This window comes from Musca autumnalis, unplaced genomic scaffold (assembly GCF_047663935.1).
Source record: "Musca autumnalis isolate F117 unplaced genomic scaffold, ASM4766393v1 scaffold_9, whole genome shotgun sequence".
NCBI classification, from domain to species: domain Eukaryota; kingdom Metazoa; phylum Arthropoda; class Insecta; order Diptera; family Muscidae; genus Musca; species Musca autumnalis.
This window is the reverse complement of record NW_027412450.1, coordinates 701636-719690: the sequence shown is the minus strand read 5'-3', so window position 1 is coordinate 719690 and position 18055 is coordinate 701636. Positions and strand designations below refer to the sequence as shown.

The 18055-nt window shown below is 34.0% G+C and overlaps 2 protein-coding genes across 2 annotated transcripts; one reads left to right on the top strand and one right to left on the bottom strand.

Annotated features, from left to right (window-relative positions):
• Positions 1 to 3815: 3815 nt before the first annotated feature.
• Positions 3816 to 10679, bottom strand: LOC141388241 (uncharacterized). The gene is made up of 2 exons (XM_073958261.1): positions 9590 to 10679; positions 3816 to 6076 (listed from the first exon to the last, which is right to left on the bottom strand). The coding sequence occupies exons 1-2, from the start codon at positions 10491 to 10493 to the stop codon at positions 5361 to 5363; spliced, it is 1620 nt and encodes a 539-aa protein (XP_073814362.1). The 5' UTR covers positions 10494 to 10679; the 3' UTR covers positions 3816 to 5360.
• A 5167-nt stretch (positions 10680 to 15846) lies between these two features.
• On the top strand, positions 15847 to 16638 carry LOC141388240 (speckle-type POZ protein-like). The gene has a single exon (XM_073958260.1). The coding sequence runs from the start codon at positions 15847 to 15849 to the stop codon at positions 16636 to 16638; it is 792 nt and encodes a 263-aa protein (XP_073814361.1).
• The last annotated feature ends 1417 nt before the right edge of the window (positions 16639 to 18055 follow it).

The following is an 18055-nucleotide window of genomic DNA, read 5'->3' as shown; positions in this document are numbered from 1 at the left end:
TTTGGTAAAATATCAAAATGAGAAATCAAGTTCTTAAACTCATTAAACTTATTAATTGACGAAATGCTTCGTATGTTTACAGACAAAATATTTAGAAATTTACTTTTGAATTGATTCAGATAAATATTAAATTCGTTTAAATTTGTAAAATATTTATTATTAAAATTCATAATTAATAACGAAAAAGAAGTAATTCAAAAAATACAATGCTTGTTTAATGGTTGGTTACAGGGGACATAAACTGCGGTTGGTATTCATCTACAGACCCATCGGAATCATCTAGGGGAGCAACTGGTCTTTGGGATTGTCTTCTTGCAAAGGGTTTGTTGGTGGTGGCATCCAATAACATAGCGTCGACGTCCTCTACCGATTTTATCAATCTAGGCTTAGTTATTTCATTCTTCTTAACAAAAATTTTACCAGAGTGTGAATAAATTCTGCTATAGCCGACGGTTTTGAGCGATTTCGCATAATTTAAAAGTTCTATTGTCTCTCTGCTCAAGAAATCATTCACATAAACTGATTTGGTCTCTTCGTTATTCTTTAATTTTGGTTTTACGGACATCAGTTTTTCTTTAGCGGATTTCGATGCAAATTTCACCACTACACTTGTCTTCGGGTTTGTTTGGTTCTTCTTTTTTATGAAATATGCTTCATCTATGGCTTCACCTGTTATTTCGATACCAACGGATTTTGAAAAATCAACCACGGTTTGAGTAGCAGTAACTTCACTGTTATGGTTAATTCCGGTAATGATACAATCATTTTTTACGCGTTGAGAAAACCGTTAAAGTTTGGCAAGATGTGCCTGGATGTAAGGTATCTAAGTCAATCTAGCCGGTTATCTCATGGCGTAGAACTTCGTCCCTCCTCTCGCTGTGCGAATCAGAAATCAGAGACGCATAATTTCACATCAAAATTTCAATGAAATTACTGTAGTGTGGCCCGGGACTAAAGGAACAGAGCTATTGTCAGTTTTGAATGTCGATATTTCTCAAGTATCAATAACTGTCCAACCATCCAGCAACCACAAAACATTTTGCGGTTGCATGATGAATGATAAAAATGAACGGCCACACTAGCAAGCAACAACAAAGCTGTCATTCAGAACTGACAATGTGTACCCAGCTTAAAAATTAGTAGATTCTTGCAGTACTGGAACAAATTTTCAAGAATAAATGTAGTTATCGATTAATTTTCTATAAAAAAGTTGTTGTCGATGATCTTGTGTATAGAAAAATGTGTTATCGATGGCTTCTATAGAAAAATATGTTATCCCAAATAACATTCTTTTCTTGTATAGTTCTTGGGAATCTACATTTCTTTACAATCTCCATACGATTTAGATGGAAACATTGTTATCGTAGTAAAAATTTGTAGCTTCTTGCAGGTACTGGAACAGACCAACATTTATCTTTCTTATTACTTTTGTGCAAAAGGAATATAGAATAAAATTTGAAATCTTCATAGGGAACGAGAAGAGTGTTTTAATAGACGATCAGCAGTGTGATTCTGTAATTAGTTAACGGCAGAATTGCCGGCAAGTGGACATTTTTAAATGTCAATAAATTGTTACTTTCTGTAAGTTAGCGACAATAATAGCAACAGTGATGTCAGCTTTGTTTTAAAATGTCATTCATAATATTTGGTCTGTTCCAGAACTGCAAGAATCTACTAATTTTTACTATTTTTTTCGATAACATAAAGGAAAAAATGTTATCGTAGTAAAAAATTGTAGCTTCTTGCAGGTTCTGGAACAGAGCAGTTGTGTATTAATTTAGTTGGTAGCTGACAAATGAGACAAATGAGTTAAGCATAGTACACACGGTCCAACAAAACTGACAGTCAACGTACTTTTACGGCAATTTTCTGACAAATAAAAACTTTTTGTTAGCTAAAAATGATTGAAATACAACATTTAAGGTATAATTTAGTGATTAGGAAAGTAATTATTCAGCTAGACTTTGATATTAACGAAATAGACCTCGATGACTGTCAGTTTTGTTGGACCGTGTGTACTATGCTTTAAGTGGGGTTCAGACGATCAGTTTTGACTGACAGCTTTGCTCAAATAATCAGTTGCATGGTACAAATACACAGGTAGCCGCATCGGCAATTGTTGGCAACATAAGATGTCAAAATTTGACATCAATTCAATGCAATTGACACATTATGTTACTATCAGCTGGCACGATAATGCTACCTGTATTATTGTACCATGATCAGTTGCTTGCCAGTGTGGTAGAGCTGGCAAACCATCGATATTCCCAACATTAGATATTTTCGATATAATGTTTTAAAATATCGATTGCTATCGATATTATCGTTAAGTTCTCATCGCCATTAATTTGGAGATGAAAATGGTGGAAATGTCAATGATTTTCTTAAAATTATACAAAAATAGTTCACAGAAATGTAAAGGAGGATAAACAACTGCTTTTATTTTATAAAAAATGTAAAAAGTACATTTTATTTTACCGAAAAATGTGTACGTGTGACTACGGACTTACTTTCTTATACACACATAACCGAAAAGTAGCGAAAATCTATTTATTTCATTGGATTTCAGATTAGGGGTTTTTATTCCGATAATATCGATAGGCAAAACTATCTATCGATATTGAATTTTTAAATAAAAATCGATATTATCGATAGTGCCATCGATTTTTTGCCAGCTCTACAGTGTGGTCGTTCATTTTTGTCAGTCATCAGGCAACCACAAATTTTTTTGTGGATGTTGGACAGTCAGCTGTTGGTTGTTTGTTTGACCGTGTGAACGAAACAACGTCAGTCAAGGAATAAATTAGCAGAGTAAATATCATGATACAATTAATTGTGCCATGGTAAATATCAAATAAAATTAAAAAAAAGTCGTGTGATTTTATTAATTTGATTGATTATTATTGCAAATAAGAGATAAAAATAGCAGACAAAAATCTTTTCCTTCATTTTAATATCGGCCAAGCAAAAATTGCAGACAAACATGGACAACGAAAATGAATTTTTAAAGAAATTTTTATGTTGCTACGAAATGCAAAGATGCCTCTGGGACCAGTCCAGAATATATGATGCGCGACATTAAAACAAAAGCATATGGAGAAATAATAAATGTTATGAAGAAATACAAGAAGGATTGTTCTATTGACGACGTCAAGAAGAAAATAAACGTAATCCGCTCATCGTACAGAAGGGAATTGAAAAAAAAAATAAAGCAATCTGAATCTTCTGGAGCTGGAGTGGCGCTGTCCAGAATCTCGAATTTCTTTTAAAATATTCACATGTGAATATTGTTTTCGGGAGGCTATCCATTTTTTTACCCATTTCCTTCTTCTTGTCACTTTATTTTCTTCCTCTAAAAGCGAAATGATCAAAAATGCACATCCAATGTTTTTGTCATCTATATTTATTAATAAAAGTTGTTATTTATATGATTTTATAGATATGTGAACACACTAATTTTTCAACTTGACTGTTGGTTTGTCATCCAACTTGAATGACTGTTTGGCCGCTACGAACAGCACAACAAAACTGAAGCAATCGATATTTGACCAAAAGCTGTCAGTCAAAACTGATCGTCTGAACCCCACTTTAGAGAATCCCACTACAGCATATCTAAATTATACACTGCATAAAAAAGTCGACAAAGCCACATATTTGGATTCGGTTAATTTTTATAATTCATGTGATATTTATTTATACAAAACAATAACACAGAGTTTTTAAGGGAAAATTATATTAATTTTTTCTAGTCCATTACTTATTTTATTTTTTAGACATATGCGTTGTCTATAATATGTTGTGAAACAGATAATAAAATAAAACATAAGGAACAAGTGTCGTTTAGGGGCACCTCTGGGATCGGTCCGAAATTTTTACCATAGGTAGCCCTTGGGACCCTGATTCCAACGATATATAATTTTCCGGGGGGAAGTCCATACTTCCCGAGATATGGGTCTTGACATTTCGGAAATTTCGTACTTTCACACCTTTAGGTTGTTTAGGGGCACCTATCGGATCGGGCTGAAATTTTTACAGTAGATAGCCCTTGGCATCCTGAATACAACGATATATAATTTTCCGGGGGGAAGTCCATACTTCCCGAGATATGGGTCTTGACTTTTTTACTTTTATCACCATTATTTTTAATCACCATTATCTTAAGTAGCCGGCCTTCGGCCGGGGATTTAAGACTTTCTCCTATTTACAGGGTCAAAAGTGGGCTACGCGATCAAAACTCTCTTTTAAATTGAAAGTGTTCTTAAGTAGCCGGCCTTCGGCCGGGGATTTAAGACTTTCTCCTATGGACAGGGTCAAAAGTGGGCTACGCGATCAAAACTCTCTTTTAAATTGAAAGTGTTCTTAAGTAGCCGGCCTTCGGCCGGGGATTTAAGACTTTCTCCTATGGACAGGGTCAAAAGTGGGCTACGCGATCAAAACTCTCTTTTAAATTGAAAGTGTTCTTAAGTAGCCGGCCTTCGGCCGGGGATTTAGGACTTTCTCCTATGGACAGGGTGAAAAGTGGGCTACGCGATCAAAACGCGTGCATAAAAGTACTCTCCATAAGCTTTAAAACGATGCCCATATTGCCCACGTTAGAGTTGTAAAATGTCAAGACCCATATCTCGGGAAGTATGGACTTCCCCCCGGAAAATTATATATCGTTGTATTCAGGATGCCTAGGGCTATCTACTGTAAAAATTTCAGCCCGATCCGAGAGGTGCCCCTAAACAACCTAAAGGTGTGAAAGTACGAAATTTCCGAAATGTCAAGACCCATATCTCGGGAAGTATGGACTTCCCCCCGGAAAATTATATATCGTTGTATTCAGGATGCCAAGGGCTATCTACTGTAAAAACTTCAGCCCGATCCGAGAGGTGCCCCTAAACAACCTAAAGGTGTGAAAGTACGAAATTTCCGAAATGTCAAGACCCATATCTCGGGAAGTATGGACTTCCCCCCGGAAAATTATATATCGTTGTATTCAGGATGCCAAGGGCTATCTACTGTAAAAACTTCAGCCCGATCCGAGAGGTGCCCCTAAACAACCTAAAGGTGTGAAAGTACGAAATTTCCGAAATGTCAAGACCCATATCTCGGGAAGTATGGACTTCCCCCCGGAAAATTATATATCGTTGTATTCAGGATGCCAAGGGCTATCTACTGTAAAAACTTCAGCCCGATCCGAGAGGTGCCCCTAAACGACATTTAAGCCAAACATAAAAAAGAATTCAGAGATTGATATTATTGTTGGTTCAAATAAATAAAGAGAAAAAATTCAGCTTAATGTGCGATAGAACATATGCGTGAGTGCTCAGCATTAATATGCACTATACAACCGGCAATCAAATGGTGGCGGGTTCTTATGTACCGGATTGACCCGATTCAATGTTGCTATTACTATCACTACTATAACGCCAATACCGCATTCTTTTCACAGTTCTTTTGGTTTTTTCCAAAACTAGCCTAGACAAGTCATGATTAGTTTCACATAGCTTTTTCCAACCTTCCGTTTCTCCGACGTTTTTAATATGGTATACTATAAACTCAACTGCCTTCGTTTTGAGACGTTCATTAGTGTGACGATCCGCCAACAAAAGGATATCAGCCACGGTAGCAATTTCCATTGTATTAATTAAAGAATTTTCACACATTGTTTGCAAATCCAATAGCGAGTATTTGTTAGCAGCAATAAAGAGCTCTTCTACCCATTTTTCCGATATATCGTTACCCGTGTACAGAAATTTTAACATTTCCTCAATTACTTCGGCCTCCATATCATCAATCTGTATACGATTCGTTTTACTTTCTTCGAAGTTACTGCGAAACATAGCAGCAAATACTTCACTGTGGGCACATAATATTAATTTGTGGGCTTTCAATTCACTTCCATCTTGTGCAACAAGAGTTACATCGCTAAATTCCTTACTGGCAAAAACGTTGGTAAAATACTTCGTAAGGCTGAGGCATGTTAGAGTATTGTACAAGGGTTTTATATCAACCTCAATATCGTGGTCAGTATCGTCTTCATTATATCCATTTTCATCATCATAATTATATACAATATCATAAGCCATTTAACGTATTCTATTGTCTATAATGTCTGTTGTTATCTTTTTAGTAACAATTTTGTTTTCTCTGGATATCGTAACTTGAAATAGTTCGTCATTGTCGCTGGCCGATTCCAATTCTATGTAAATCTCGAATGCTTCAGTTCCTTCATATATATCAAAATAATCTTGTACTACCACCAATCTCCATTCGGTTCTGCTACTTGCACTATTAATTGCAATTGGAGGAGAATAATGTTTATCTAACGGTTCATTATCTCCATATTTATCAAAGTGATGTAGCGATGTTCGGAATTGGAACTTATATTGATTATCTGATATTTTAGTTAAAGACTTTTTAGACATTTTCGACGAATTTAAAAAAACAATGGGCGCGTTCTCCAATAGTTGATCAACAAAGCCACGACAAACAAATCGGTCGGTCGATTTGATTTCACAACGCCGATCGACTTCATTATAATCAACAAATAGAGCTGGCAAAAAATCGATGGCACCATCGATAATATCGATTATTTTTTAAAAATACTATATCGATAGATAGTTTTGTCTTTCGATATTATCGGATTAAAAACCCCTAACATAAAATTCATTGAAATTATTAGAAATTCGCGGCTTTTCGTTTTTGTGGATGTAAGAAAGTATGTTGGTAGTCACACGTACAAATTTTTCGAAAAAGTAAAATGTATTTTTATTAAATAAAAGCAATTGTTTTTTCTCCTTTTTGATTTCTGTGAACTATTTGTGCAAAATGTCAACAAAAGCGTAGACATTTCCGCCATTTTCATTTCCAAATTAATGGTGGTGACAAATTAACGATAATATCGATAGCAATCGATTTTTTAAACTATTATATCGAAAATATCTAATGTTGGGAACCGTAAATTCAATTTTCACAACACAGAAAAGTATACATACATCCCAAGGAAATACGAGTATTATCGTAAAATTTATGAAATTAGTAGCAAAATTTATACATTTTTTAGTTTTGGCGAATGTCTCTGGGTGTCTGAGATATATTTTAGGGAAAAGAAAATAATTGTTGGGGGTCAAATGCCGTTATTTAAGGTCAAATTTCTTATATACCTCGTTAAAGCTGACCCTTGCTTAATTTTTTGCGTTTTTAGGTATTGTAGTTTTTAAAAAGCACAAAATTCGTATCAGATGGCAAATCTTGAAAACCTAGAAAGCTTTGAAGTTGTCTTTGTGCGTAATATACCTTCCTGAACGTCGATAAATGAACTTTTTCCCTCAGATTTCTGAGGAAGTGAATAGATTCCGCGGAATTCTTGGTGCAAATTACATATAGATGACCTTGATTTGACTTGCAATATTGTCGGATACAATCCTTGGGCATCAATTGACTCAGAAATGTACAATTATACGAAACGTTTCGCGCCTATAGTAACGGTAATGATCATAATACGAAAACGACGTTGTTCACAGTACAAATTTCATGCTTTTTTGGTAGTGCTTATATTTTGTTGTTTAAAAGATTTGGGAACAGGTTTGTAACAAAATATGTCACATTTCTGATTCAATTAATGCTCAAGGATTGTATCAGACCATATTACAAGGCAATTCAATGCATTTTGTATGTAATTTGCTCCAGGAATTCCGAGGAATATAATATATTAACTTCCTGAGAAATTTGAGGAAAAAAGTGCATTAATCGACGTCCATGAAGGAATTTTTTGCTCAATAACAACTCCAAAGCTTTCTTGGTCTCAAGATTTGCAATCTGAAACTAATTTTGTGCTTTTTATAAAGTACAATACTTAAAAACGCAAAAAATAAGCAAGGGTCAGCTTTAACGAGGTATATAAGAAATTTGACCCTAAATAACGGCATTTGACCCCCAAAAATTATTTTCTTTTCTCTAAAATATATCTCAGACACCCAGAGACATTCGCCAAAGCTAAAAAATGTATAAATTTTGCAACTAATTCCATAAATTTTACGATAATACTCGTATTTCCTTGGGGTGTATGTGTACTTTGTGTGTTGTGAAAATTGAATTTCTTCAATTGTATTAAATATACGCATTAGATTAAAATAAATGTGTGTAATTATGGTTATTTTGTCACCAAGGAGCCACACAGTGCAGTTGTTGCTGTAAAAACCCCAACGATTTAGCCAAAACTGCATTTTGTAGGGTGTATGTATACTTTTCTGTGTCACTGTACATATTGCTTATTCCACAAATTTTACGGTATTCCCAATATTTCATTGGGGTGTATGTACACTTTTCCCTATTATTTTTTTTTAATTTTTATAGAATTTACCGTAATTCCTATTATGGAATATATTTTTTTGTATTTAATTTTGCTCTACTTGCCAATCAATCATTGAGAAAACATGTACTAAAAATTAAAAAAAAAAATCATTTGTATTTATCTCATGATAATCATTCTATTTGAGTAGTTATTTACTTGCCGAACGCTCAGTAACTTATCGTAATTATAACTTATTTTTAAGATAACAATATTTTTATATGTAACTTGGAGTAGTTTAATTTGCAATTTAATTATAATCGGCCCTAGGGCTTAAAATTGCATTCACTGAAAGAAAATAAATAAAAATAAATAAATAGAACTATGCACTTGGATTTTCATAAACATGTTTCCTTACCCTTAAAACTCGAGATTTATAGGGTGTATGTAGACTTTTTTTGGTTGACTGTATGCTGATCGATTTATTTGTTTTCGAGCTACAGTGGGCACCCCAAACTGCTTTAATAAAAACAGTGTTCATAGGCGGAACGAAAAATAAAACGAAAGTAGCTCAAGGTATGATCTTTCATATGAAAAAGTTTGGTAAATTTCTTGTAAAAAAATCATGTAAAATAGCTTTTTATGACCTCATTATGCAACCATAAACCCTTAAGGGAGCAAGATAGATATCGTGTAATTACATTTTTCTAATGGTTGAAAACAAACTTGTGGATAAGTTTTACATAACTGAAATCATCAGGAAATGTCTCCAACAATACTGAATCGAACCGCAGACCCTCTGACAACTGAATATTGGCGTCGTTAGGGGAGTCTTTATAGGCATAACGAAGGGGATATTTATAGAGGACGAGAAGCAAGCTATAATAGACGACAAAAATAATGTTTTAATAGCCTACCGAAGGGAAGTAAAAAAGACAAGGAGGGATGCCTCAAATCAAGTATAGAATGAGTTGTTGTTTACACCATATCTAAATAATACCCTGCTTAAAAAAGTTGAAAGAGCCCCAAATGTTACTTCTCATATTTAATATTTATTTATACAAAATAATAACAGAGTTTTTAAAGGAAAATATTAATTTTTTGTAGTCCATTACTTATTTTAATTTTTTAGACATATGTATGTTTATGCTGTCTAGAATAGTTCACGAAACAGATTATTAACAAAAAGAACATAAAAAAGAATCCAGAAATTCATATTTTTGTTGGTTTAAACAAATAAAAAGAAAAAAATCAGCTTGTTTGGGCGCTAGAACATATGCGTCCGTTGCTATAACCTCTTCAACTACAAACGTCTAGTTGCGGTTTTTTCCAAAACCTGACTACGCAAGTCATGATCTCTTTGACATAGCTTTTTCCAACCTTCAGTTTCTGTGACGGTTTTAATGTTGTTTACCATAAAATAAATTGCCATGGTTTTGAGACGTTTATTGGTGTGGCGATCGGCCAACAAAAGGATGTCAGCAACTGTTTCAACCTCCATTGTTTCAAGTAAAATATTTTCACACAATGTTTGCAAGTCCAATAGCGAGTATTTGCTAGCAGCAATAAAGAGCTCTTCGGCCAATTTCTTCGGTATATCACCACCTGTGTACATATATTTCAACATTTCCTCAACTACTTCGGCATCCATATCATCAATCCGTAAACGATTTGTTTTACTTTCCTCCATGTCAATGCGAAACATTACAGCAAACACTTCACTGCGGGCACATATTATAGCCTTATGGGCTTTAAATTCAGTACCATCCTGGGCAACAACAGTTATATCGCTAAATTCTTTACTGGTCAAAAGATTGGCAAGATCCTTTGTAAGATTAGAGCATACTATATTCTGGGGTAGGGGTTTGATATCAACCTTGACTTGGTGGTTCGTTACATTATCATAATCTATAAAAAGTGTTCTCTGTCCGGTATTGTGTACCGGTACCTTTTGACTGAAAATTTCATCTTCTGCAGATATCGTAACTTGAAATACTGTGCTGCTGTCCTTGACTCTGGCTGACACCAATTCTATGTAAATCTCTACCAAGTCATAACCTCTACCCTTACGATTCACTGCCTCCAGCTGCCATTCAGATGTTCCACTTTCACTATTAATTGTAAATCTGCGAGAATTATATATTCCTAAGAGTTTCTTTCCTAACTTGGGGAATTCCCAAAGGTATTGATTATCATAAATTTTAGTCACAGACATTTTCGTTGAATTTATTGAATTTAAAAACACAAAATAGCCAAGCCGGGTAACAGTTTGCTGTAATTTCCAATTTCTTTACTTTACATGCTCCGTTTCGATTCTCATTCGCAAAGTTGGTCAGTGTTGGGAAAAAATGTAGAAGTGGGTGTACGAAAACGTACCAAAGCCACTTGCAATGAATTTGAACATTGAATAATTATTTGTTCGCCTGTCGAACGACGTACACGAATTAACCCGTTTCCACTATACCATTCGTAATTAACAGAAACATAAACAAAATTTCCTTGATTTTTGTTCCCTGTTTTCACGAAAATTTTAACCGAAAACACATAAAATAAACAATAAATGAATATGAAAAACAGTAGACTTTCCTTCAAATGTATCTTCTATATTTAGCTACACACATTTCAAACATTTTTTTTAATAAATTCTGAATAATTTTGTATTTTCAATATATTTTTATATGTTTCTATTTTCAAAATTAAAGAGAGCGAGACATGTCAAAACAATGTTTGTGTATATAGACTTTCAGTTATTTGTTTCCTTTTCGTTTCTGATTTTTTACGCGATTTTGAACTAATGGACATGAAATGTGTGTGGAATGAAGAAGGAAACACAACCATCTTCCTTCGTCCCGGTCCACACTAGAGTGATTTCATTGAAAGAATTGCATGAAATTATGCGTCTCTAGATCGACCTCCATGGTAGAGTAAGACTATGTTTACATTTACGAAATCCACTCGATTTCAACTGTCAATTCCATAGCTCAAACGTCAAATGAAATCTCATCTGGATTTCATTTGACGTTTAACCTATGGATTTGACAGTTGAAATCGAGTGGATTTCGTAAATGTAAACCAAGCATAAGACTATGTTTACATTTACGAAATCCACTCGATTTCATCTGTCAATTCCTTTGTGTATACGTCAAATGAAAACTCATCTGAAATCGATTGGATTTCATTTGACGTTTGAGCAATGGAACTGACATTTGAAATCGAGTGGATTTCGTAAATGTAAACATAGTGTTAAATCATAAAATTGCTGTAGTGGGGAATTCGATTTAAGAACACTTAATTTCATGAAATTTTTTAATGAAATACATGCTAGTGTGGACCGGGACTTCTGCATCTATATAAAATGTTTAGTTCATTAAATTTCATTCATCTTTTTTCTACAAATTTCTCAATTTTGAATTTAGACATACATATAATTATTTTTTTGGATAAATTTTCTCATTTGTTAGGGATGGGACATACTTATTCGTCGTACAGAGAGTATTTCTAATCGAACAACGTAGAAAAATCGTCGTTCGTTCATAGAATAGAATTTTGTGTTGGGAAATAAGTAATTTATTCGTAGTTATGGGTCGAACAACGAATAGAGAACGAACGACGAATCGTGGAAACGGGCTATTATTGACATTTTGCTCTTTTCCAGAACATACAAGAGTCTAATAAATTTGTAGTGGGATTCTCTAACACAATTTTTGAGTTACCGAAAAAAATCGGTAAAACTAAAACGCAGAATTATGAATGAAAAGTTCAAATAAAAGTTGACAACACTCTTGCTATCGGCAGAACTGTACGACTGCTTTTAATTCGTCGCTAACTTACCGAAACACATCGGTAATTACCGAAATTATAAGCATTTTAATTTTACCGACAATTATCGATAACAGCAAAAATGAGTTACAGAATCCCACTACTGGTCTATGAGCCGACACCGATTTGTAAAGCGTTTAAGGCCTCGACATATAACAAGCATGGCATTCTTACTGAAGTCATATATGATAAAAGACTAAAGCTTGCTTTACATTTACGAAATCCACTCGATTTCAACTGTCATTTCCATTGCTCAAACGTCAAATGAAATCCAATCGATTTCAGATGAGTTTTCATTTGACGTATACGCAAAGGAATTGACAGATGAAATCGAGTGGATTTCGTAAATGTAAACAAAGTATAAATGGCTGTTCCAGAACCTGCAAGAAGATAAAAAAATCTAATAAAAAACATTTCAGAATCACATGCTGCCATGTGATCGAGGTAATTCAAATGTGATTCTGAAATCTTTTTATTCGGTCCAACTTAGTCTTTATGCTATGTTTACATTTACGAAATCCACTCGATTTCAACTGTCAATTCCATTGCTCAAACGTCAAATGAAATCCAATCGATTTCAGATAAGTTTTCATTTGACGTATACGCAAAGGAATTGACAGTTGAAATCGAGTGGATTTCGTAAATGTAAACATAGTATTAGTCTTTTATCAGATATGACTTCAGCAAGAATGCCATGCTTCTTATGTGTCGAGGCCTTTAAGTGCTGGGGACATAAGCTGCCTCGACTGATTGCCTTGCTTTCCTGCTTCATTTCTGACATAATAAAAAAATAGAATAAAGACGAAATTTCGAACTGAAGACTAGACGATCTAGAGACGCACAATCTCATGTTAAAATTTCAGTGAAATTACTAGAGTGAGAGACTCTTGAACCGAAAATAGGAAGAGGCAACATCGCAAACACAGAAAACCATGTGCAGCGGTTTCACTACCTCATACCCCTAGGTCCCGGTCCACACTAGAGTGATTTCAATGAAAAAATTGCATGAAATTATGCGTCTCTAGATCGACTTCCATAGTAGAGTAAAATCATATACAGGGTTATCATGAATAAAAATTCCGTGCGAATTTTTTCCCTTTCCCCAATCTAACAATTTTTTATTTCCATATTTAACCCCCAGTTTTTGTAATAGGGATAGGTAATGGAAAGCAATAATCGATTTTTCGACTTTTCGATTTTGGTCTAAAACTAAAAATGCGATTATTCGGTCTGGCGATTATTAGACTTGTCATAAAACTCGACTTTCGACTTTTTCATAATCGTAGAAAATCGACTATGATCGATTATTCGTCGATTTTCGAGTTTTCTTTTGAAAATGTAAAACCGCCAAAACTTTAAAACCGCCAAATCAGCAATCAATGGGCAAAGTCGAAAATCGATCACAAGATAATCGATTGTGCGATTTTCCCTCCAGCCATTAGTCGACCACGATTTTTAGACTTTTAACTGCAAAAAGTCGACTAATCGATTAATCGAAAGTCGACTTACCTATCCCTATTTTGTAACTAATTTTTGTTCGTTCGTCTATATTCGTAATAATTTAGGCATCCATAGCTCTGCCGCCAGATGACATACGGACCTAATTTTTCGTAGACGCGTTCCATATTTAGTAAAGAATTCCTCATATAAAAATTAGCGCTCTACATTTGCGCTTAGGCGAGTAAATCGATCTACAAAATTTGACAATTCGTGTGAGAAGAAAAAAGTTTTTTACAAAAACAGGGGGTAAGTCCAAAAAGGGAATATTTATGTCGATTTGGTGAGAATATTGAATAATTAATTGATTCTAGTAGTTTTTAGCACTTTAAAATATCTAATTTAAAAGAATTTCACTTTTCAAAATTATTTTCCATGCGGAAAATACCGCGGGAAATATTTATGATAACCCTGATAATTGCTGTAGTGGGGAATTCGAGTTAAGAACTCCTAATTGTCATGACATTTTTTTTAATGAAATTCACGCTAGTGTGGACCGAGACTAGCCTATAAACTCGAAGTCGCCATGTTGAAACAGCTCCAGTGTGACCGTCGACAAATCGAGTGGATTTCCTAATGTGAACCAGCTATAAGACGGCTTCCTTGTTCTCAATCATGGCACAATTAAGCGGGGTACACACGATCAGTTTTGACTGTCGATTTTTCGGAAATATCGATAAATGTCAAACTGTCCAGCAACCACAAAATATTTTGTGGTTGCCTGATGACTGACAAAAGTGAGCGGCCACACTGACAAGCAACCGATTATTTGAGCAAAACTGACAGTCAAAACTGATCGTGTGTACCCCGCTTTACACAGGTAAAATTTTGAATATGTTATGTCAAAACTTTCTTTATGTTGTTGGGGAAATTACAACAGCTGGTGTGATACCACTACCTGTGTAGTTTATTCCTTTTATCTTTATTACATTATTTTAAATCCATGATGTACATTAAATAATTGTAACATACTAAATGGTATTAATGAATTAAATGATGAGTCAAGAAATTTTACAATTCATACATTTCGTACATTTTCATTCCCTCCATCACTACTATTTTTTGCAACACCGCTAAAAAATGGTGATGCATGCATCAAAAGTCGCAGCGTGTGTACTCACAGATATCTGTTTGTCTCTATTTTTACATATTTTACTGAAAAACATAATTGTACATTTGGTGCAAGAATAGTAGCAACTTTAATAAAAATCTACGGGAAATGAAAACTGGAAAAAATTTCAAAAACAAAGTGGTGTTTTACATTTAAACGATTGCTCGTACGAGATTTTGTCTCCTCTTTGATCATATTCGTAAATTTCACACACAGGGTTGCATTTTTTTTGTAACATGGTACCAAGCGTACATTTTGTTAAAAATACTTAATGTAAAAAGAAGATGTTTTATACAAATTTTAAAATGCTTATAAAAAATAATCATTCTATGCGCTAAATATTTTTTTATGCCCAAATTCATTGCAAAACTACATTTTGTTTCAATTTCTCTTACTATTGCTCTGTTCCTTTACGTGCCTGAGGTTACCATTTCTTACCATTTTTAACCTGGAAAGTGTTCCCTTACTTTTAATAGCATACAATTTATATGATAGCCCATTGGTCTGTTCCTTTACTTTTAAAAATGGTAACAGCGGCAAAAAAGCGGCAAATTGCGTGTTTTTTAAAGTAAAGGAACGCTTTGCAGGTTAAAAATTGTAAGAAATGGTAACCTCAGGTACGTAAAGGAACAGAGCACAACTCTGCTTAACAAGTGGTATGTTCCAGTACTACACATTTCTACACATTTTTACTCCGATAACCGATTTTTCCTTTATGTTATCGAAAAAATAGTAAAAATGTGTAGAAATGTGCAGTACTGGAACAGACCAAAGAATAACCACCACAAAGAGGAGACAAAATCTCGTACGAGCAATCGTCACAAAAATTCGTTTTTGTACCACGACTTTTTCCAACATTAACTTTGCGAATGAGAATCAAAGTGGAACATGTAAAATAGAGAAATTGACAATTATATCAACTGTACTGTTGAGAGACACCCGGCTATTTTGTATTTTTTAAATTCAATAACTTCAACGAAAAATGTCGATCACTAAAATTTCTCATAATGAATACATTTGCAAATTCCAAATATTGGAAAATCGAATATCAAATCCAAATAATGCAATATCGAGCTATCGAATAGAATATAAATCTGATATATTTCTAATTGACACTGAAAGTGGAACAACCGAATGGCAAATGGTCGCTGAGCATGTAGTCGGGGATGAATATGACAATGTCGAGATTAACATAGCATTGATGTCAGCCAGTGTCAATGACACAGTATTTCAAGTTGAGATATCTAGTGCAGAAGCCGAATTTAATACTACCAAAAAGATACGAACAGCCTTTACAGAATATGAACATTTTTTAATCGGTTATGATAGAGATGATAAAACGGACCACGAAATCAAGGTTGTTATAAAACCTCTATATAACACTGTATTACGCTCCAGTCTTACTAAGGATCTTGCCAATATTTTAACCAGCAAGGAATTTAGCGACGTAACTCTTGTTGCACGAGATGGTACTGAATTTAAAGCCCACAAGGCACTGTTATCTGCCCGCAGTCAAGTGTTTGCTGCTATGTTTCGCATTGACATGGAAGAAAGTAAAACAAGTCGTATATCTATTGATGATATAAAACCCAAAGTAATTGAGGAGATGTTGAAATATATGTACACGGCTGCTGGTGATATACCCAAGAAATTGGCAGCAGAGCTCTTTATTGCCGCTAACAAATACTCGCTTTTGGATTTGCAAACATTGTGTGAAGACATTTTAATTGAAACGATGGATGTTTTTACAGTCGCTGATATCCTTTTGTTGGCCGATCGTCACGCTAATGAACGTCTCAAAACCTCTGCAGTTCAATATATAACAAAGAATATTAAAGAGGTCACAACAACTAAATGTTGGAAAAAACTACGTCAAACTGATCATGAATTGTGTATGGATATTTTGAAAAAAACCATACAGGAACGTTCGTAGTTCTATAGTGTATGTTTGAATATTTTCTCTTTATTTATTTGAACCAAAAATATCAATCCCTGAATTATTTTTTATGTTTTTTTTTTTTTAATTAATAATACATTTTGTGAACTAATTTAGATAGTATAAACTAATGCTGAGCACGCATAGCGCACAAGCAAGCTGAATATTTTCTCTTTATTTATTTGAACCAAAAATATCAATCTCTGAATTATTTTTTATGTTTTTTTTTTTTAATTTAATAATATATTTTGTAAACTAATTTAGACAGCATTTAGATAGAATATACTAATGCTGAGAACGCATAGCACACAAGCAAGCTGAATATTATGTCTTTATTTATTTGAACCAAAAATATCAATCTCTGAATTATTTTTTACGTTTTTTTAATTAATAATCTGTTTCGTAAACTAGTTTAGACAGAGTTTGGTTAAAAAAATTAAATGGTCTGTTCCAGAACCTGCAAGAACCTACTATTTTTTACTACGATAACATTTTTTCCTTTATGTTATCGTAAAAAATAGTAGATTCTTGCAGTTCTGGAACAGACCAAAAATAAGTAATGGACTATAAAAAATTAATATTAATTCTCCCTTAATAACAATGGTTTATTGTTTTGAATAAATAAATATTACATGATTCATAAAAATCAAACGAATCCAAATATGATCCAATATGAGAATATTTGGTGCTTTTTGAACTTTATAATTTAGGTATGGTCAACTGGAATTGAGTCATCAGGTCTATTCAGTATGCAACACTACATTTTATAGGTACTTTTGGTCTGTTCCAGTACTGCAAGAGTCTACTAATTTTTACTATATTTTCCGATAACATAAAGGAAAAAGTGTTATCGTAGTAGAAAGTAGTAGCTTCTTGCAGGTTCTGGAACAGAGCATTTATGTATGCCATATTTCAACTCGCACTTTAACCCGAGGCGAATTTAAGAAGGTGATGTAAAAGGCGAATCAAGGTTTCAGTCTTCAGTTCGAAATTTCGTCTTTATTCTATTATTTTTATTATGCCGGAAATGAAGCAGGAAAGCAAGGCAATTAGGCGAGGCAGCTTATGTACATGAAAAATTCAAAAACAAACTTGGCATCACTTGCACATTTTTCACGTGGTTGTTGTTATCAACGCAACTCAAAACGGACCGTATGTGCCGGGGCCATTAGGGCTACGGAGTTGGCTTGGACATGTCAATAGGATTAAAACGATGTTACCGCCAGAAAGGCATATCACTATGTTTACATTCACGATTTCAACTGTCAATTCCATTGCTCAAACGTCAAATGAAATCCAATCGATTTTAGACGAGTTTTCATTTGACATATACACAAAGGTATTGACAGATGAAATCGAGTGGATTTCGTAAATGTAAACATAGTATATGATGACAAGCCATTTGACGGTGGAA